The sequence below is a fragment of the Tursiops truncatus genome, chromosome 4 (assembly GCF_011762595.2).
Source record: "Tursiops truncatus isolate mTurTru1 chromosome 4, mTurTru1.mat.Y, whole genome shotgun sequence".
Lineage (NCBI taxonomy): Eukaryota > Metazoa > Chordata > Mammalia > Artiodactyla > Delphinidae > Tursiops > Tursiops truncatus.
The window spans coordinates 77,216,566-77,237,545 of record NC_047037.1 but is presented as its reverse complement, the minus strand read 5'-3'; the positions used below and the strand labels follow the sequence as shown (position 1 = coordinate 77,237,545).

The window sequence follows — 20,980 nt, the reverse complement described above, 5'->3', positions numbered from 1 at the left end:
CTCAGATATTTTCTCGGGTCCTTTCTCTCTCTTCTTCTTCTTCTGAGACCCCTATAATGCGAATGTTGTTGCGTTTGATGCTGTCCCAGAGGTCTCTTAGGCTGTCTTCATTTCTTTTCATTCTTTTTTCTTTATTCTTTTCTACAGCTGTGAATTCCACCATTCTGTCTTCCAGGTCACTTATCCGTTCTTCTGCCTCCATTATTCTGCTATTGATTCCTTCTAGTGTATTTTTCATTTCAGCTATTGTATTGTTCATCTGTTTCTTCTTTAATTCTTCTAGGTCTTTATTAAACATTTCTTGCATCCTCTGGATCTTTGCCTCTGTTCTTGTTACGAGGTCCTGGATCATATTTGCTATCATTATTCTGAATTCTTTTTCTGCAAGGTTGCCTATCTCCACTTCATTTAGTTTTTCTGGGGTTTTATCTTGTTCCTTCATCTGGTACATAGCCGTCTGCCTTTTCATCTTATCTTTCTGTGAATGTGGTTTTTATTCCACAGGCTGCAGGGCTGTAGTTCTTCTTGCTTCTGCTGTCTGCCCTCTGGTGGATGAGGCTATCTAAGAGGCTTGTAGAAGTTTCCTGATGGGAGGGACTGGTAGTGGGTAGAGCTGACTGTTGCTCTGGTGGGCAGAGCTCAGTAAAACTTTAATCCACTTGTCTGCTGATGGGTGGGGCTGGGTTCCCTCCCTGTTGCTTGTTTGGCCTGAGGTGACCCAACACTGGAGCCTACCGCGGCTGTTTGGTGGGGCTAATGGCAGTCTCTGGGAGGTCTCAAGCCAAGGAGTACTTTCCAGAACTTCTGCTGCCAGTGTCCTTGTCCCCTGGTGAGCCACAACTGCCCCCCTCCTCTGCAGGAGACCCTCCAACACTAGCAGGTAGGTCTGGTTCAGTCTGCTATGGGGTCACTGCTCCTTCCTCTGGGTCCCGATGTGCATACTACTTTGTGTGTGCCCTCCAAGAGTGGAGTCTCTGTTTCCCCCAGTCCTGCCATCAAATCCCACTAGCCTTCAAAGTCTGATTCTCTAGGAATTCCTCCTCCCATTGCCAGACCCCCAGGTTGGGAAGCCTGACATGGGGCTCAGAACCTTCACTCCAGTGGGTGGACTTCTATGGTATAAGTATTCTCCAGTTTGTGAGTCACCCACCCAGCAGTTATGGGGTTTGATTTTATTGTGATAGCACCCCTCCTATCATCTCATTGCAGCTTGTCCTTTGTCTTTGCATGTGGGGTATCTTTTTTGGTGAGTTCCAGTGTCCTTCTGTCGATGATTGTTCAGCAGTTAGTTGTGATTCCAGTGTTCTCGAAAGAGGGAGTGAGAGCATGTCCTTCTACTCCGCCATTTTGAACCAATCTCTTCCTTTATTATTTCTTATAGTACATGTCTCCTAGTGATGAACTCCCTCAGATTTTTATTCATGAGTAAAAATCTGTATTTCACCATTTGAAAGATATGTGCTGAGTATAGAATTTTATTTTGACCCATTATAATCATTTGTTGCTTTCAAGATGTCATGTCATTTTGGACTGTGTAGTTTCCAGTGAGTAGATTTCATCATTCTTATCTTTGCCTCTGTGTAGGAAATATATCTTTTCTCTCTGGCTGCTTTTAACATTTTTTCTTCATCACTAGTTTTCAACAGTGTGATGATGTATTTTCCTTTGTTTATTCTGCTTAGGAGTTTCTTGGATCTTTAGGTTTACTGTTACCAAGTTTGGCTATCATTTTGCTATTTTGGTTTCATTGCTGTAAATATGTTTTCTGCTGATCTTCCTTTCTGAGGCTCCAATTACATTTATTCTAGACTGCTCAATTTTGTCCCAGGGGTCAGTGATGCTTTGGGGTTTTCTTCTCTCTCATGTTGCTTTTTGGAAATTTTCTATTGCTTTTTATTCAAGTTCACTATTCTTCTCTGCTATGATGTCTAATATTCAGATAAAAATATATCTGAAATGATTAAATTACCTCTCAAAATTTGAGTCTTTTTAATATCTTCTAATTCTCACTTTATCACATTCATGTTTTCCTCAGCCTTCTTGAATATCTGGAATATATTTTCCAAAGCATTTTTAATATCCTTTTCTGCTAATTTTATCATCTCTTTTATTTCTAGGTATGTTTCTGGTGATTTACTTTTTTCCTCTGGTTATCCATCTTTTTCTTGATACCTACTACTTTTCACATAGTTAACATTGTGAATTTTACATTTATGGTGATATTTTGTTGGATTCTTTTCAATAGATAGTTATCTGGAAGGAAGTTATGTTACTTAGAATCAGTTTTTAAGCTTTTTTAGGGTGGGTCTAGAAAAGCCTTTAGTTTATGGCTAATTTGTTCCCACTACTGAAGTGACACCCCTATATCTGTTTTCCCATGTAGTTGGAGATCTCAGCAGTTTGGCTGGTAGTGACATGAAATATTCTCAGCCTTGTATGAGCTTTGTGAATTGTTCTGCTTTATCCTTTTGGTGGTTTGTTCCCAAGCCTGGGGTAGTTTATTCACATGGATGCACAGATCAGTACCCAGACAAAATTTCAAGAGAACCGTTCTATAAATCTCTGGTGTATTCTATCTATGCAGCTCTCTTCTCTCTAGTATTTTGCCTCATAAATTCTGTTTTTGCCACATTAGACTCTGATTTCTGTCTCCTTGGTTTGGTGAGACTTCTGATCTCTCCTTGAGTTTCAGTTTCCTGGGAAATCGCTCCATTCAGTAAGCTAGAACACTTAGTTTAAACTAAAGTTTACTTCGATTGTTATCCTTCTCTCATCTTATTCTATGTTGCCTGTTGACCAATATGTGAAGACTGCCGTTTAATATATTTTGTTCAGCTTCCTAGTTAAGGTAGGAGATTAAATCCAGTATCCATGTTGACTTTTCAACAACAATTGCCTAACCTCCCCAAACCTAAGGTATAACTTTCCAGGATTCTTACTTACTTACTTACTTGTTTATTTATGGCTGCGTTGAGTCTTTGTTGCTGCATGCAGGCTTTCTCAGTTGCATCAAGTGGGGGCTACTTTTCATTGTGGTGCACAGGCTTCTCATTGCGGTGGAGTTTGTTGCGGAGCACGGGCTTTAGGCACATGGGCTTCAGTAGTTGTGGCTTACAGGCTTAGTTGCTCCCCGGCACATGGGGTCTTCCCGGACCAGGGATCGAACCCGTGTCCCCTACATTGGCATGTGGATTCTTAAGCACCGCACCACCAGGGAAGTCCCCAGTATTCTTATTTTTAATTCAAAAAGAAAAATATTTTTGTTGGTGTCATACATTCTAGTTGCCTTTTTTTCTCTTCTCAGTACTGCATTTGGGAACTCTCTCATACCTGTAAGCAGAAGTAATTAACTATTTTTTAACATTAAAAGTTTAGAGATATTAATTTGCTACAATATATAGTATGTATAATATTGCACTTATAATAATATTAAGATCAGTTCTACTTTTGTGTGGAAATTTTTCAAACTACTTTAATAACATTTGTGACTTGATGCTAATAAAAGCTCTGTGAACTAGATAAATCTAGCGTTATAATTCTCATTACAAAGTAAAGAAGCTAAGGCCTCACAAGATTCATTAATTTTTCTCAATCGCATAACCTATAAATGATGAGATAGGATCTTCTGACTTTTATAACAATGTTTTTTCCAATTTTCCAGAGTCTGTCTTCCTGGAAGATATAGAACTTTATGTAAAATAGCAAAACATCTAGTATAGTATGGTAGCAAAACTTTTCACTTTTCGTGAGGAAGGCAATATGGTGGAATAGAAATAACTAGATTTAGAGTAAGCGGGTGATTTGTCAGTCATATTCAATCTAAGTAATAAAAACAACGTGGAATTACATAAAATGAGCAAAACAACTTTTATACAACTATTTTATATTTACTTTAGGAAACAAAAAGCAGATTTACAATTGTTCAGCTAAAGGGCATGTTGTAAATGGAGCAAAAAGAGAGTTTAGTGTATGCCAGTTGTTAAGGTGACCAAAATGCCTGCTTAGGAGATCCATTTTAATTTTTCAGGAGATTTAGTTAAGAAATTAATCAAATGGCCTTTGTATTTTAGTAAATGGGACAAAATAAAGAACAAAAGATTGAGAAATTTTTAAATTTTTGTGAATGAGTTAGATCTCTGTTCATACCTACTATGGTGTCAAAATCTTTGATATATGTAGTTAATCTTTATGTAAAATCTTGTGTTAAGTATACACTCTGTTTAAGAAGAGAATTAATTTCGAACCTAATAATTATTATTTTTGAAAAAAGTCACCTAATTGCATACCTAAGCAGCTGTAGCTATTGAAGTATGACATTTCTTGATCTGTTCCCCCCTTCATAGCAAAAAGATTTTATATGATTCATCTGTAAAAACATAAAATCAAGTTAAAGAGCAAGTTGAGTAATCACTACTTACATGATAAAATATATGAGAAAATATGATTGCAGGTCATTCCTATTTTTTGCAGTGGTCATGGCTATTATATAAGGTTAACGTATCCTATGTAAAGGCACCATATCCTTCCTGACTTTCACCAGTCACTGCCTGACTTACCCAACCCTAAAGCATTACTTTCCAATAATCTTATTTATTTTTAAATTCAGAGATAAAAATAATAATGGTTGGTGTAATACATTCTAGTTGCATTTTTTTTTTCTCTCAGAGTTGCATTTGGGAACTGCAATGGGTTGGCTGTGGTGGATTTTATACAGAAGACAGTACTGTTAAGCATGGGGACCATTGACCTATATAGATCAAGTGACCTGTACCAACGACAACCACGGTCTCCTCGAAAAAACAAGCAGTTCATTGCAGGTAGGAGATAAGATCATTATGAACTTGATTAGTTCACCTGTTTTCTTACCTTTAGATTTCTTGTCTTTCTTCTGTGATGCTATTCAAATGCACAGCAATATAAAGTCAACATACTTTACAATACCACGTAAGTAAAATTGGTCAGAAACATAGTAAGAATCTTTGAAAGGGTAAAGGAGGTGTTTAAACTTCAATTTGTTGTTAACGTTAGGAAGGATCTCAAGTTTCTTAAGTTGAATTCCTAAAAAATAACAAAAGATAAGAAGGTATTAAATATAAAAATGCTAAAATCAGGCTATCTAGTTGAAAAAGCTGCTTGCAATGGTTGTGTTAACTGGGATAGTTTTCTTCTAATATATGATAGCTTTAAAAATATAACTTAAGGTCATTCACTAGTTTTAATATTTTAAAGTAACTCCATTTTTTGGCTGTCACCTTTCCTTGTTGGATGGTGACTTTCTTGGAGGTATTTTCACAAATGCAGTAAACATTATTAACATCTTAAAATGCTATGAAAGATGATATTTTTCTTGACAAATTAGAAAAACATACAAAGTTAGTAAAATACAAGCCAAAATACTTTCTACGCATAACGCCAAACCTTGATATGCCAAATTATCCAAAGTTGTACTAAAATTTCAGTACATATCCAAATAGCTGGCTTTGCAAACATTGCCAACATTTTGTATATTTTCTGTCCACTGACATAGTTTAGTTGGTAAAATATTGGCTGAGCTAAAAGGTTTGCAGGTGGAAATGCATCTATAGTATTATGTGTTATTTTATACAGTTTTTAAATTTTTCTACTGTTTTTTAAAATAATCAGTTGAATATTGACACTTTTACTAAATATACCCACGTAAAGACTATTTTAAAGTAAAAAGAGTACATTATGGTAGGTGTTATTTTCTAAATAGCAAATGTGCCAAATTTAACATCTGAATGTGGTAATAAATGAAGTTTCCTTTTGAACTAATGAAAAATTACTTGATATACTGAAATTCTCCTTCTTTGTTAATCTTTCTTTTGTAAACCTATACCCTTTCCAAATTGCTAATTTAGACCCTTTTCAGGAGCACAAAAGTTCTCCTTCAGAACCTGGAGCTTCTTTGTTTTTTGTTAGGGATCTCAACTTTTAGCAATATTTTATGAGTGCTAGCAATGTAAAATTAGACAGGTTCTGCTTCTACCACTACTGGCTTTTGAAAGAAAGGCAGAGTAAGAGAAATTGTGCATGAATATACCATGAGATCCCCTCACGATTGAGAAAGAGAAAGTTGACTTTTGAAAGTTCATGGACTCTTGATTGATAGAAAGATGTTAGGGGATAGTAGGCACTGTTTGCATGCTGAAACACTAATTCAATCAGAAAAGCTGTGGATCCTAAGACAACATCTAAATTACTTGCTGGATATACACAGTGGGATGACAAAGTATATATTTTGACAGAGGTAATACAATTATTATTTAATTTAAACTTACTGAGCCTCAAAAATTATGATTAGAGCTCAGAATTTTAATGACTTTAAAATTAGGAAAAACTGTGATGAAGTTGTAAACTCTGCTTGTATTTAGTATATATAATGAGTACTCTGTTATTAAAAAAAAAGACTAAAATCCCTAAGCTTTCTTGTTAATACTGAAGATTAAAGACAACCATTTTTATATTTATGAGGTAACATACATATTACTTATAAGCTAAATAAGTTTACTATGTAAAAAGCATAAAGAGAAATATGCCATTTATTTTTATAAGATATTTGATTAAAATTACTACAGCATTCTCATCATTCATCTATCACCTCACTTTCTAATTGATTTAATTTTTTAATATCTCCTTTCTAATTTGATTACCTAAACTTGCTGCAATTTCTTCATCTTGGCTGTTCTATATTCTGGTATGATATCACTTCCTTTCACTTTAGACTATTTTTCTCTCTTTCTTCTGCCTGCTGCTGATGCTGGTGTTCTGGCATGTTCCAAAGACAACTTTTGCATGCGTGGCCTGTCTAACTTTTATCCTGATTTAACGAAACGGATCCGTACTTCCTACCAGAGTAAGTTCAATAAAGGTTAGGCAAATAGCTTTTTTTTAAGTCATAATGCTTGAGTTAAATCCATATATCTGTGCTTAGTAATGTGTTTTTAAAAACACATTCAGCATGCATGCAAATTTTTGTTTTGTTACGGAAATGCAACCTGATAATGTTAATAAAAATTATATAAATATTTCAAATAGTTATATACCCATTTACCCATATTCATTGTTTCAGTGTTTATTTCAAACCATGTGTACCATGTGCTATTAGTCCAAGAGCCATTGTCTTTTGTTTTGAGGAGGAAGAGCCATGGTGTCCTTGTAAATAATAAACCTGATATTCTAGCATCAATAATAATTGAATGCTTATTTTGGAAACCTTATGCCTTTGGCCATTTTATAAAATTATTTTAACCAGGGCCACAATACTTGCTTTTTCTAATGTAATTAGATTTCTTGGAGGTAGCATTTCTGATGCTTTTCATTAAAATAGAATATACAAACACACATTTCTATAGTGAATTTAGGAAACAAACATTGTGAAACTGGGGAATTAAGGTCACAAATAAAAGTCACTAATATTAACATTTACCATGGTAGCAAATGCAAATCTGAAGATGGTGTGTCAGATATTCTATTAAATGGTGCAGAAAGAGTGGGGAGTGAGAGTATGATTGGAGGTGCAGATGATACTAGTGATATTATGGGTGAATACTTATTGACATGAGAAGATGTATATAATATGTTAATCAATATGTTTAAAAAGAACTTAATACATATAAGACAATCTCATATTTGTATAAAATATATATATGGATACATACATGTTTGTTGCTTGTATCCTAAATTTCTTTAGACCTCACCTCACCAGCTTGTACATACTTAATGGAATTACATCACTTATAAAAACCTAAAATTTTGTGTTCCTTAGCTAAAAGAAGTCAATACCTGTGAAAGCCTTAAAGTTTTTCTGGGGTGCAGAGGGTGACTTATTTTTGCTCAGAACTATTCTTTAGTTTTCTACTCTGAGCACCCCCTTTTTCAGTGCTTCCCACTGCCTCTACTCCTGGTGCCTTGTGATAGAACACATATCTGTGTTGGCTTCTGCTGTTACTAAAACAGAAACTTATTAGGTATTATAACATTTCTTGACACCTGAAAATTATATGAAATTTTAGTTTCCATAATTAAAATTTCCATAAAAGTTGTATTGGAACACAGCCAAACTCATTCATTTACATATTGTTTCTGGCTGCTTCCAAACTACAATGGCAGAATTGAGTAGTTGCAACAGAAACCATATGGCCCCTAGAGAATGGACTTGAGGATACGGGGAAGGGAAAGGGTAAGCTGGGACAAAGTGAGAGAGTGGCATGGACATATATACACTACCAAACGTAAAATAGATAGCTAGTGGGAAGCAACTACATAGTACAGGGAGATCAGCTCGATGCTTTGTGACCACCTAGAGGGGTGGGATAGGGAGGGTGGGAGGGAGGGAGATGCAAGAGGGAAGAGATATGGGGACATATGTATATGTATAACTGATTCACTTTGTTATAAAGCAGAAACTGACACACGATTGTAAAGCAATTATACTCTAATAAAGATGTTAAGGGCTTCCCTGGTGGCACAATGGTTGAGAGTCTGCCTGCCGATGCAGGGGACACGGGTTCGTGCCCTGGTCCGGGAAGATCCCACATGCCGCAGAGCGGCTGGGTCCGTGAGCCATGGCCGCTGAGCCTGCGTGTCCGGAGCCTGTGCTCCGCAACGGGAGAGGCCACAACAGTGAGAGGCCCGTGTACAGCAAAAAAAAAAAGATGTTAAAAAAAAAAAATTGCCCACCCGAAAAAAAAAAAAGAAACCATATGGCCCATGAGACCTAAATATTTACTGTCTTGCCCCTCACATAAATTTGCTGACCTCTCCCCTATACTATTCTTCGTTACCCATCCCCTACCACCTAAATGGTTTCAGCCACAACCTTTCCTGAAAATAGTTTCCAGGTGGTTTAACACACATACTCAGACTTCAGAATCCTAGTTTAGCCTTCTCAAGGTAGAATCCCCCTACTGTGTGTGTGTGTGTGTGAGAATGCATCCATCTGTACAGATAGAAGAAGTTTCTGGAACATGAGACTGTAGATTTTATAAATTTCTTTTAATGTATTTTATAGTATTTCTATAATAAAGACATAATGCTTTTATAGTAAAAAGAAGTTGGATTCTGAGGATAAGAAGCAGGCTCTTAGTTAATCTGAATTCTACAATATCAACCATGATATTAAAGTTAATTACTTCAATAATCTTATGTTGCCTTCAGAATAAAAAAGCCAAGATTTTAAACCTTCATTCAGGGTACTCTAAAATATAATTCTTATCTGCATCTTCAAATGAATTTTCTACTACTGCTATAAAAACACTCCTCTTAAGCCAGTGTATGTATCTTACTACACTTATAATTTATTTATAAGTGAAACTTTCCTTAGATTTCACTCCCTATAGTAAACCTTTCCTGCTGCCATTAGAGCCCTTTGCACCAATTCCTTAATTTAAATGTCTATAGTGCCTACGGTGTACAGGCTTCTACACAGTAGTGTCTGAACCATTTAATTGGTACTTAGATTTATTTGTATTTTTATGCATATGCTCTACCTTTATAAATGCATGATAAAAACCTGAAAACCATATCTAAAATTGTTATTATCCTCTACACCCAGCACAAGTATGAGCTCAGCAAGTCAATGATGATGGTAGTGAGATAGAGCATGACAGGAGACTCTTTGCTCACAAGAATAGCCAGCAGAATTTTCAGATTTGATAAATGAGAGTAGACATGGCTTCTAGGTTCACTGGAATTTTGCAAAAGAAATCATAGTTTCTTCTAAACAAAGAATTAAAGTGTCAAGACAGAAGTAAAATCAAGTCCTCAGAAGGCCATAAAAGATGTTCTATGTCTTCCATGGGACTATGATTTGTGGATGCAAAGAAATGCTTTGGAAAGAGCAAGAGACATAGGGTGAGAAGGTTGATATCAAGTTCTGCCTTTTCTTCTTACTGACTACTCATTACATTTATAATCTTAAGCAAGTCATTTAACTGCTCTGAGTTTCTTTTTTCTCATATATAAAGTAAAAATCATAATCCCTACTTTCCCCTTAGAGACTTTTGGAACTTTTCAAGATTAGTGTTTATAATTGCACGTCTATAAATATTAGATATTATTATTATAATAGAAGATGAAACCACGTCACACGTTAAATAACCTTTCCAGAATACAACAAATCTATGGAAGAATTTAGGGCTAACATCCAGTCAGCTGCCTCATCACCTAGTGCTCTTTCTACTTGTTATAATGACAAATTCTGCTAGTTAATGCTTTGTGGTTAAAGGTTTTTGTTTGTTTGTTGGTAATATCTATAATTTGACTACATAGTAGAAGTGCACATTTGAGAAAAGTTCACAATGTACATAAACAAAAGGACATGCTTGCTTGACAACTTAAAAGGTAGTTGAGAAAGAACATTATTAGAACAACCTTACCAGTGTTGAAGAGGTATTTACTTAAAAAAAAAATTGATAATATACCATTTGCACCAAAGGAGGTTTGGAAGGTATGCTTAAGGTAGAACATTGTCAGAAAAGGTGCTTATGCATCAATTTCTAGTTATGCATTGGGAAATCCTTTGGAAAGTTTCAGTCCTATCTACAGACATTTTCTCTCTTTCACTGCATAGTTTGTTCAGAATGTGGGGAGTCATAACAGATCCTGGAAATACAAATCAGTAACATAAAGAAAAATTGAACGAAAAGGGGAAGATAAGAGAAAACTAGCAAAGAAAGGCAAATAAACATTTTCAAAAATGAATGGAGCGGGCTTCCCTGGTGGCACAGTGGTTAAGAATCTGCCTGCCAATGCAGGGGATACAGGTTCGAGCCCTGGTCCGGGAAGATCCCACATGCCATGGAGCAACTAAATCCGTGAGCCACAACTACTGAGCCCACATGCCACAACTGAAGCCCACGAGCCTAGAGCCCATGCTCCACAACGAGAAGCCACCGTGATGAGAAGCCTGTGCACCGCAACGAAGAGTAGCCCCCACTTGCTGCAACTAGAGAAAGCCCACGCGCAGCAACAAAGACCCAACGCAGCCAAAAATAAATAAATAAAATAAATTTATTTTTTTAAAAATGGAGAAAGTCAAGAATGGAGGAGGAGTAAAACAAATAAGAGGAATGCCTCAAGGAACAAAAACTAGCAAAAATTATGGTAAACAATGAATGGGAAAAGTCCATTTATTTAAAAAATATTTATTAAGCATCCTCTGTATAAAACATTTTTTAGGCAGTAGATATATAATGATGAATGAAATAATTATAGTCTCTTCCCTCAATTTATAAGAGAAAACATATAAAGAAATTCATAGATATACAATTACAGTTGAAAAAAGAAAGCAATCCTATGAAAGAGAAAAATTAGACGTGGAAAAGTTGGACCTATTTTTGAGAGTGTTGTTAGGGAAGGCCCTATCTGAGGAGGAAACATTTAAGTGAATCCTTACAAGATAAGAAGGAATCAGACAAAGCTTTGAACTTACACTTCTGACCAAGGTAGAGTAACAGGGACAAGATTTAACATCCTGCCTCAAACAAACAGAAACAGCCATAATAAATGAAGCTGTGGTTTTTAAGACATGGGACATCAGACAATGAAGAAGAGTAATTTCTGACAGATAAGAAACAATTAAACCCTATAACCATACCTCTTTATTGCCCTGAGAGAGTTTCTAGACCGCAGCAAAGGGAGAAGGGGAAACCCAAGAGGAAACCAGTCAACTCCCTATGCTGAGAAGATGGAGATGAGAAACTGGGGACACCAAAGCAGCTACAGATCCTAAAGAGAGGATCCCAGATATCTACAGTTTCCTCCTCCAACAGATCAACACATACCTATGATGTAGCTACACAGGGACAGGTAAAGAACCATCTGAAAGGATTAAAGGAAATGGTATCCAACACTCAAAGGGAATAGTGCCTATTTTTTCCCACCAGCCACAATAAAAAAAAAAAAAAAAAAAAAAAATATATATATATATATATATATATATATATATATATATATATAAAATTCACATCTGCTTCTAATTAACATTGTACTGGGGATTCTAGCCAGTGTAGTCAGGCAAGAAAAAGAAAAGTTATCCAGACTGGAAAAGAAGTTAAATCATCCTTTTTCATAGACAACATGATCATCTATGAAGAAAATCTAATGAAGTCTACAAAAGAGCTACTAGAACTAGTAAGTGAGTTTAACAAAGTACAGGATATAAGGTCAGTATACAAAAATCAATTTTATTTCTGTCTACCTGCAACACTTAGCCATAAGTTAAACAACAGATGTGAAAGACCCATGCGTTGAAAACCGGAAAACATTTCTGAGAGAAGTTAAAGAAGACCTTAAAAAATGAAAAATTACATGTCTCAATATTATTAAGATATCAGTTCTCTCCCAATTGATCTGTAGTTCAATACAATCCCAATAAATATCCAGCAGACTTTTTAATAGAAATTGACAAACTGATTTCTAAAGTCCATATAGAAATGCAAAGGATTTATAGTAGTCAAAACAGCTTTGAAAAGAACAATCTTGGAGAACCAACACTACCTAATTTCAAGACTTTTTAAAAAATTAGTATGTTATTGAGTCAGGTTGGTATTGGTCCAAAGACAGATATGTTAATGGAACTCAACAGACTCCAGAAATACATCTACACATATATGGACAACCGATTTTTTTACAAAGATGCAAAGGTAATTAAGCAGAGAAAGAATAATCTTTTCTACAAATGATATTTAAACAGTTGAATATCCTTTTGTAAAAAAAATAACTTTGATCCATACTTTGTACTATATTTTTAACAGTTAACTTACAGTGGATCATAAGCTTTAATATAAAACCTAAAACCATAAATCTAGGAAGAAAGAAGAAAAATTTTGTTACCTTAGGTTAGGCAAAAGTGTTTTAGGTAATATACCAATGACATACTCCATAAAAGAACAAATGTATGGATAAATTGGATTTTTTCAAAAGTAAAAATTTCTGCTCTTTATAAGACACTGTTTTGAGAGTGAAAAGTTAAGCCATGGACTAGGAGAAAATATTTGCAAAGCATATATCTGATAAAGGACTTGTATCTAGAATAACATTTTTTAATTTCTCAGAACTCAATAATAAGCAAACAACCCAATAAAAATATAGGCCAAAAATTTGAATAAATAATTCACAAATGAAAATATAGTGATAAAAATAAGAATATGAAAAGATACTCAAAAACATTCATTATTAAGAAAATCAAATTAAAACTACAATGAGATATAATAATACATCTATTATCATGACTATAATTTAAAAGACTGATCATACCAAGTACTGGCAAGAATGTAGAAAAAATAGAATCTCTTACACGCTACTGGTGGGAATGTACAATGGTATAACCATTTGTCAGGTTCTAAAGATTTAAACATACACTTATAATATGACCTAGCCACTTTAATCTAGTTATTTACCCTAGATAAATGAAAGCATATATCCATACAAAGACATTCATAGCAGCCAAAAATTCAAATATCTTTAGTAATCAAAAACTAAAACAACTAAAATCTCCGTCAAAAACTAAATGAATAAACAAATCTCGTATGTTTGTTCATTGGTCTACTATGCAGTAATAAAAATGTATGCACTATTGATATGTGCTATACCATGGATGAATTTCAAAATAATGAATCTTACATTGAATTAGAGAAACCAGACATAGAGGGCAGATACTGTATGATTCCATTTATATAAAATTCTAGGAACTGAAAACTAATGCAGAGTGACAGAAAGCAGACCAGTGGTTGCCTGGGGATGGGGAAGGGGCTGATATGGAGAGGGCTGGAAGGGAGGGTTACAAAAGGACACAAAGAAACTCTTGGATACATTTATTATCTTGATTGTAGAGATGGTTTCACAGGGGTATACATATGTCAAGATTTATCAAATTAAATACTTTATAAATATGTCAGTTGAACCTCAAAGAGTTATTTTTTAAAAGAGAACTAGGCACATAAAGGGCAGGGAGCAGTGTATTCCAGGCAGAATGAACAGCTTATAAGAAGGTTCTAAGGTGGTTCTAAGGTGGTCAAGGACTTTAACTATCTTCTAGAAATAGAAGGTCAAGGAGGCTTGGGGTGTAGTGATTGAGAGGGAAAGTGGTTTAAGATTTTGATGTCTAGATGAGCAGGGACAAGATCATACAAACTTCTAAAGCAATTATAAGAAATTCTGTTTTGAGCAAGAAAATGATATGCTTTGATTTATATCTTAAAAATGTTATCCACACTGCTGAATGAAGAAAATATTGTGGGGCCAAAAAGAATGAAAGCCAGTATACCAGTTGGGAGGCCAATATTATACTCCAGGCAGGAAAAGGTAGCTTTGGCCAGGGTGATAGCACTGTTGTTGGAGAAAAAAGATAGGTGCAAGAATCACTTACAGAGCTACTAATTATAATTCAATTTGGGAGATCAGAAAGTGGAATCAAAGATTATTTCCAAATTTGGGCTTGAGCCAATGACTGTCATGATATTATTTACAAAGATGAAGAAACTAGGGTTGAGGCACAGTATGTTGGTAGGGAATAGAGTTCGGTTTTAGACATGTTAAATTTTGGTGTGTATTGTTTATCCAAGTGAAGACGATAAGTGGATAGGTAAACAAATCTGAATATCAGGGCTGTAATTTAGTATGTAATGTTATGGGAATGAAGTTATGTAGGCATGGAGGGAGCAGAAGAAGGGAAGAGGGGACTTGTGGATAAAGAAACAGGAATTTCAACATTTAATTTCCAAAGGAAGAAGAATAGCTGGCAGAGAGGACTTGCCAGAGAGAAGAGAAGAAATGAGACTATTGCAGAAGCCAAATTAAAGGGGAGTGTTTCAAGAAGTGGTCAACCACATCAAATGCTACAGATAGGATAAGTAGGGTAAGCTTAGAAAAGGGTCTAGTGCGTGCTGTGCTGTGAAGGTTATTAGTGACTCTCTAAAAAGTAGTTTTGAAAAATATTGGGATAGAAGCTACAATTATATTAGACTAAGGAGTGGCAAGTGAGGAAACAACACAACTAAATAACTCTTTTGAGATGTTTGGTTATGAAGGGGTGCCAAAAAATAGGTCAGTACCTGCATTGGAATAAAATGTTAAAAGAAGGATTTTTTTCATTTTAGATAAAGAGCATATTTTAAAGTTGATGTGAATATTGAATGATCCATAGAGAAAGAGAGATTGGTGGTAGGGGACAGAGGGAATAATAACTAAAGAAGCAAAATCCTTCAGAAAGTTACAGGAGAGGAAATCAGAGCATATGTACAAAGATTAGTATTTAATAGGAAGTTTTCTCTATTGTAATAGAGAGGTACATAAAAGAAAAGAAGAAAGCTACAGAATCAGAGGGATAAGTTACAAAATGTATGATTTGGTTGAGAAATGAAACAAGTGATTTTCACATCTCTGCTTTTCAGTTCTGTATTTTAATAGGTTTCTTTTTGAAATCAGTTTGACAGTGTTTTCTTACTCCAAACTTTGTACTGAAAAGCACACTGATAAAAATATAAGGTTCCATCTTTGAATTCTAAAAAAATGAACAAAGAAATTAAAAATAGGGGAGATATTACTTAGTAATTTATGTGAGTTTTCTAGAGTTTAGTTTAATAGTAATTTCAGTGTGACTCGAACAAATAAAACAGCTAATATAACTTAGGGCAGTGGTTCTCAACCCGGCATGATTTTGTCCCCCAGAGGATATTTGGCAATGTCTGGAAACATTTTTTGTTGTCACAATTGCGGGGAGGAGTACTCTACTGGCATCTAGTGGGTAGAAGCCATAGATGCTGATAAACATCCTGCAATATATCACCCCACAACAAAAAAATTATTTGGCTAAAATGTCAATCAAATTTGAAAGCATTGAGACCAGAGAAGTTTATATGGTAAATGGTAATTTGGTAAGAACATTCCCAAAGTGTAGACTATTTATATATGTGAAGACATTTGTACACTGGGTATTAGTCTCCTAAAGAATATTGGTATTTTATTTAACATTCACAAGTTGCTACTTCAAATAAGATATTGATTAAATTATCCATTAAGACACATTATAGGTATATATTCTTAGAAATCTTTAAATAAATGTTGATATAATTCATTGTACCCAAGGGGGTTTTGTCTTCTGATATTCAATTATTTATTTACCATAAAATATCTCTATCTGATCTTAACCGGGATTTACTATTTTCTAATGAATCACCATACAAATCTTCCAAATTTAGTTGTCCATTTGCTTTACTTATCCATATATCAAACATAACTTTCTCCACATAATCTTTGGGAAATCTCACCATTGAGTGTTCAATATATTATGAGGAAAAACACAATTATTTGGCATTACCCTGAGCACTTCAATGAATACCTACTAGTGTCAGTAATGGATTAACCAGTTTACCTGGTTTCCATTCCTTTGTTCCACATGCCTTCAATACAGCTTTAACAGTATTTCCAAGAGATTAGACATAAATGGAGGGGCTTTCCATTTCCAGATAGGATGTTGAAAGATATAAAAATTCTTCATCCCCATGGTAACAATGATGACACAACAATAATAAAATCCTGTGATAATAACAATGATAAAATTAAAATTATACTTTTCTACGAGGCTTCTGAAGAGTGGATTCAAAGAAGCCTTGATTAACTGAATTCCAGAGAGATAAGAGCCATTCATAGATAAGCAGAACCCCCAGCTGCTTTTATACCTGGGGCAAGTGGCTGAGCTGGACACAGGTCAGGAAAGGAATGGGCTTTCTATAGATGGACAGACTGCAAAGAATAGGAACAACTATAGGTTTAATGACTATCTGGACTGAACTGTTGAATGGGAATCTGAAATAGCTCTAAACACAAAATTATTCAGTTTGGCAATTCTCTGCCAACTAACCCCACCACTCTCAGAATTTTTCTGAGAAAGTGGCAGCAAATGAGAAAGCACAGAGAATTTATGCACTCTCAAAGTGCTTGCATTCAGGGGTTATTATAGAATTTGACCCAAACTGAATTAAACTATCTGAAACTGCATCTCAACCCTCTTTCTGCACAAATACTGGGAAAATTAGGAATCAGCCCCTTGAGGAAGGGTTAGGGAAGTTTGCGTGTTGGATTGAGGAGCAAAGAGATTTTGAAGGGAAACCTAATCTAATTAAAGCTGCAGACCAGCCCTAGTTCAACTCAGTACTGTGTAGAATCTGATTGATTAGCACTTCACTTGAGTTGTCTAAGGACAAAAATTGGTAAGGCTATAAAAAACTTAAGCAACTCTCTTAACCAAATTGACCTGACATAAATAGACACCTACACCACACTAATGAAAATGTGCATTTTTTTCATTAGATGTGGAATATTCACAAATATAGACTGAGTCATGAAACAGTAAAGAATTAAAATCAAGCAGAGTAAGTTCTCTGATCATAAAAGAAATTAAATTAGAAATCAGTAACAAATATGTCTTAAAATCCCCAAATATTTGAAAATTAAGAATAGCTCATGACTTAAAAAAGAAATCACAAGGGAATTTTAAAAATATTTTTAACTTAGTGAAAGTATAAACACAAAATATCAAAATTTGTGATATTGAGATGTTACTAAAGTAGTGCCTAATGGAAAATTTACAACATTAGAAGCTTAAATTAGAAAAAAGATCTCAGATCAGTAATCTAATAGCTCTACCAATATCAGACAAAATAGATTTTAAATCAAAAAATTTCACTAAAGAGGGACAATTTAAAATGATTAAATGGTCAATATATCAAAAAGATATAACAATTATAAATATATGCACCTGACAACAGAGCTACAAAGTACATGAAGCAATATCTGACAGAATCAAAGGGATAGACAATTCAACAATTATTGGTAATTTTAATACTCCACTTTTAAATATAATACGAGAACTAGGCAGAAGGCCAAAGAGGAAATAGAAGACTTGAAAAATGCCATGTATAAGACCTGTACACTCAAATCTACAGAAAGAAAATGTTTAAACATTATTGAAATGGAGGAGATACCATCTTTATGGGTTGGAAGACTCAATATTTTTAAGATATTTATTCTACCAAATTATCTATAGATTTATCACAACTCAATAATAATCTAACATATCTTTTTATAGAAATTGACAAACTGATTTTAAAATGTATGTAGAAATGCAAAGAATCTAGAATAACTAAAACACTTTTGCAAAAGAACAAAGTTGGAAGATTTCACTTCCTGATTACAAGATGTAATATAAACCTGCATTAATTAGATAGTGTGGTAGTCAAAAAAAAAAAGACAAATAGGCCAATGATTACAGAATAGAGAATCCAGAACTTGACCCATACATACATGGTCAATTTATTTTTGACTAAGGCACTAACACAAATCAATGAGGAGGGAAAATCTTTTTAATAAATAATCATGAACAACTGGGCAAATAGGGGGAAAATGGACCTTAATCCCTACCTCACACCATAATCAAAATTAACTTGAGATTAATTATAGCCCTGAAAATGAAAGCTAAAAATTAAAAAAGTTTCTTGAGAAAACAAAGAGTGATATTTTCATTACCATGGGGTAGGCAATGATTACTTATATAGGAACCAAAAAAAAAAAATTCTAAAGAAAAGAAAAAAATCAATAAATTGCCCTTAAGGCAAATTAATCTTTTGCTCATCAAAAGACATCTTATTGTCACCAAGAAAATGGAAAGTTAAGTCACAAATGGAAGAAAATATTCACAATACCTACTTCCGACAAAAGACTCTTAAGGAAAATATATAAAGAATTCTATTGAAGATTTGGCACTACTCAGTTCTGTAACCTTAAATAGTTTAAGCTCTCCGAACTTACAGTTTCTTATTTATAAAATGTAAGGGTTGGGATAGAGTGTGACAATGGACATTTTCTAAAATTCTATGATTTTTTTGAACCTACAGCAAGTTTATTGGTACAAATTATATAAAGGAGGTGGTGGAAAGGAATATGAATAAAGATGGTTTGGGTAATTGACAATGGCTCTTAAGTACCCCTGGGTATGGGATTTACATTAAAGTAGAAACTCTGAATACTTATTTACAAAGAAAAAATATGAAACTCTCCAATAAGGGTAGGAAAACCCTAAGGATATTTTGTGAATGACACAGGAAAGCAGACTGGCAGATAGTGGGAATTACAAAATGTTTATTAATCTATTGTGCCTATCCTCATATTTTTCAGGAAAGTGACAATAGAATATAAGAAATATTAGAAATGAGGAAAATATAGTGCTTATTATAAGAAGGAATTTGATACCATTGAACAAATCATTTAGTATTTACTATACAATACTGCATTTTTATAAATAGGTATAATATTTAAAATTTGTTATATCTCCTTGAAGGTCTTTTAAAAAGCCAATAACCGTTTCTCTTGGAAGTGGAAGATTTGATTAGATCTTTTTAAAAACCCCTTCTACTTCATGTTTTTCTTGGTTTATTTTCAGATGAAACTACATCATTTACTAAAACAGTTACTTCATATGAAAAAATAAGAAAAGGACTTTTATATCTTTCCACCATCATATTCAGTTACCCTTTATATATCAGTTATTGCTTATTTTTTCCTATGTCATTGTTAAAATTTTTCAAAATAATTGTCATAACATAAGCATAGAAAAGTTCTCACGGGGAAAAATAAAACCTTTTAAAACTTATAGGAATTAATAAGAATTATCTGCGAAATTTTAGCAAATTTTCTCATTTTTTGTCATTTTATTTTCAGGTTTAACTGAGCTGAATGACAGTCCAGTTCCCCTGGAACTTGAGCGTTGCAAGTCTCCCACTTCAGGTAAACATGAGTGGTATTTTTCAATCTTCTGAAGATTACTTCATTGCAGTAATCTACTGCTTTATCTTCATAATTCTTGAGAAATTCATAATTTTGGTAATTAGGTGTAATTTCATTTTGAAATTTAACCATAAGCAAATTCTATTCCAAAATAAAATAGAAATAAATGTCTTAAAATATTTATTACTTCCCAAAAAATTAAGATCAGAGGTATGAGTATAATACTTCTAAAAACATTTTAAAGGAAGTTATTTTGCAGATATATTAATAATGCTAAGTAAAAATTGTAATATTATACAGAAACTGTCTCATAGCTAGAGCTGAATTAGTGGGAAATATATACTGTAGGTGCAGTAACATATGAAACCATCCCTCTGGATCATAGTTTTGAAACATGTATATTCATTGGCAAAAGAAAAATGATAATATATGTTGTGAGCCCATTATATTAAAAATATGAGTATAAAGCTTCTTAGGAATAAGTTTTTAAGGTCTGTGAAAAAAAAAGGTATAGTACAAATTGTTGGGTGTCAGCATTGTGAATAATTTGCTTTTTAAAGATTTTTTATTTACCTGATTTTTCTGTAATATACACATAGTAATGTGTAAATTTTTAAGCACCAAAAAATTAGGTATATCTTTGACATTGAATTGTAGATCTGTTTTCATAGAGTATCAAAAAATTATTTTTTTATTTAAATTATTTTATTTATTTTATTTTTAACTTCATGCAAATTTATAAACATTTAGTTATCTCTTTATAAAGCAATGAATTTTGACTTTTAGAAATTCAGCTGGAATTGTGACATTCTTCAATCTACTTCCTTAAGAGTTGTTAGTTGTTTATTGTTATTCTTCAGGAATGTAGGCTGAATAGAATCTAGTTGTGTCCTGTGTAAATTTCTGTTTTAATCATATCCATCTAATCCTTATTTTACTGCTTTCATGTTAAGCATGGTCTCATACATTTACCCTTTCTTTTGCATTCCCATTGGCACCATCTTAATATAGGTATTTATTACACCATACCTAGAATATTACAAAATTATTCTAACAGGTGTCTCTATTTTCCATCTCTCCCTCTTAGAATTCATTTTGCATATCATGTTGCAAAATTAATCTCCTTAAAATATTACTTTGATATTTTCCCGTGTCAGAAATCTTCAATTAAAATATA

At 33.8% G+C, this 20,980-nt stretch overlaps 1 protein-coding gene across 1 annotated transcript in view; it reads left to right on the top strand.

The window, feature by feature from the left end:
• Positions 1-20,980, top strand: part of STXBP5L (syntaxin binding protein 5L) — a 374,070-nt gene that overhangs the window by 270,307 nt on the left and 82,783 nt on the right. Inside the window, exons 19-20 of the mRNA XM_019922992.2 lie at positions 4,666-4,817; positions 19,738-19,803. Coding sequence (XP_019778551.1) covers positions 4,666-4,817; positions 19,738-19,803 — 218 coding nt within the window. The remainder of the gene's footprint in view (positions 1-4,665; positions 4,818-19,737; positions 19,804-20,980) is intronic.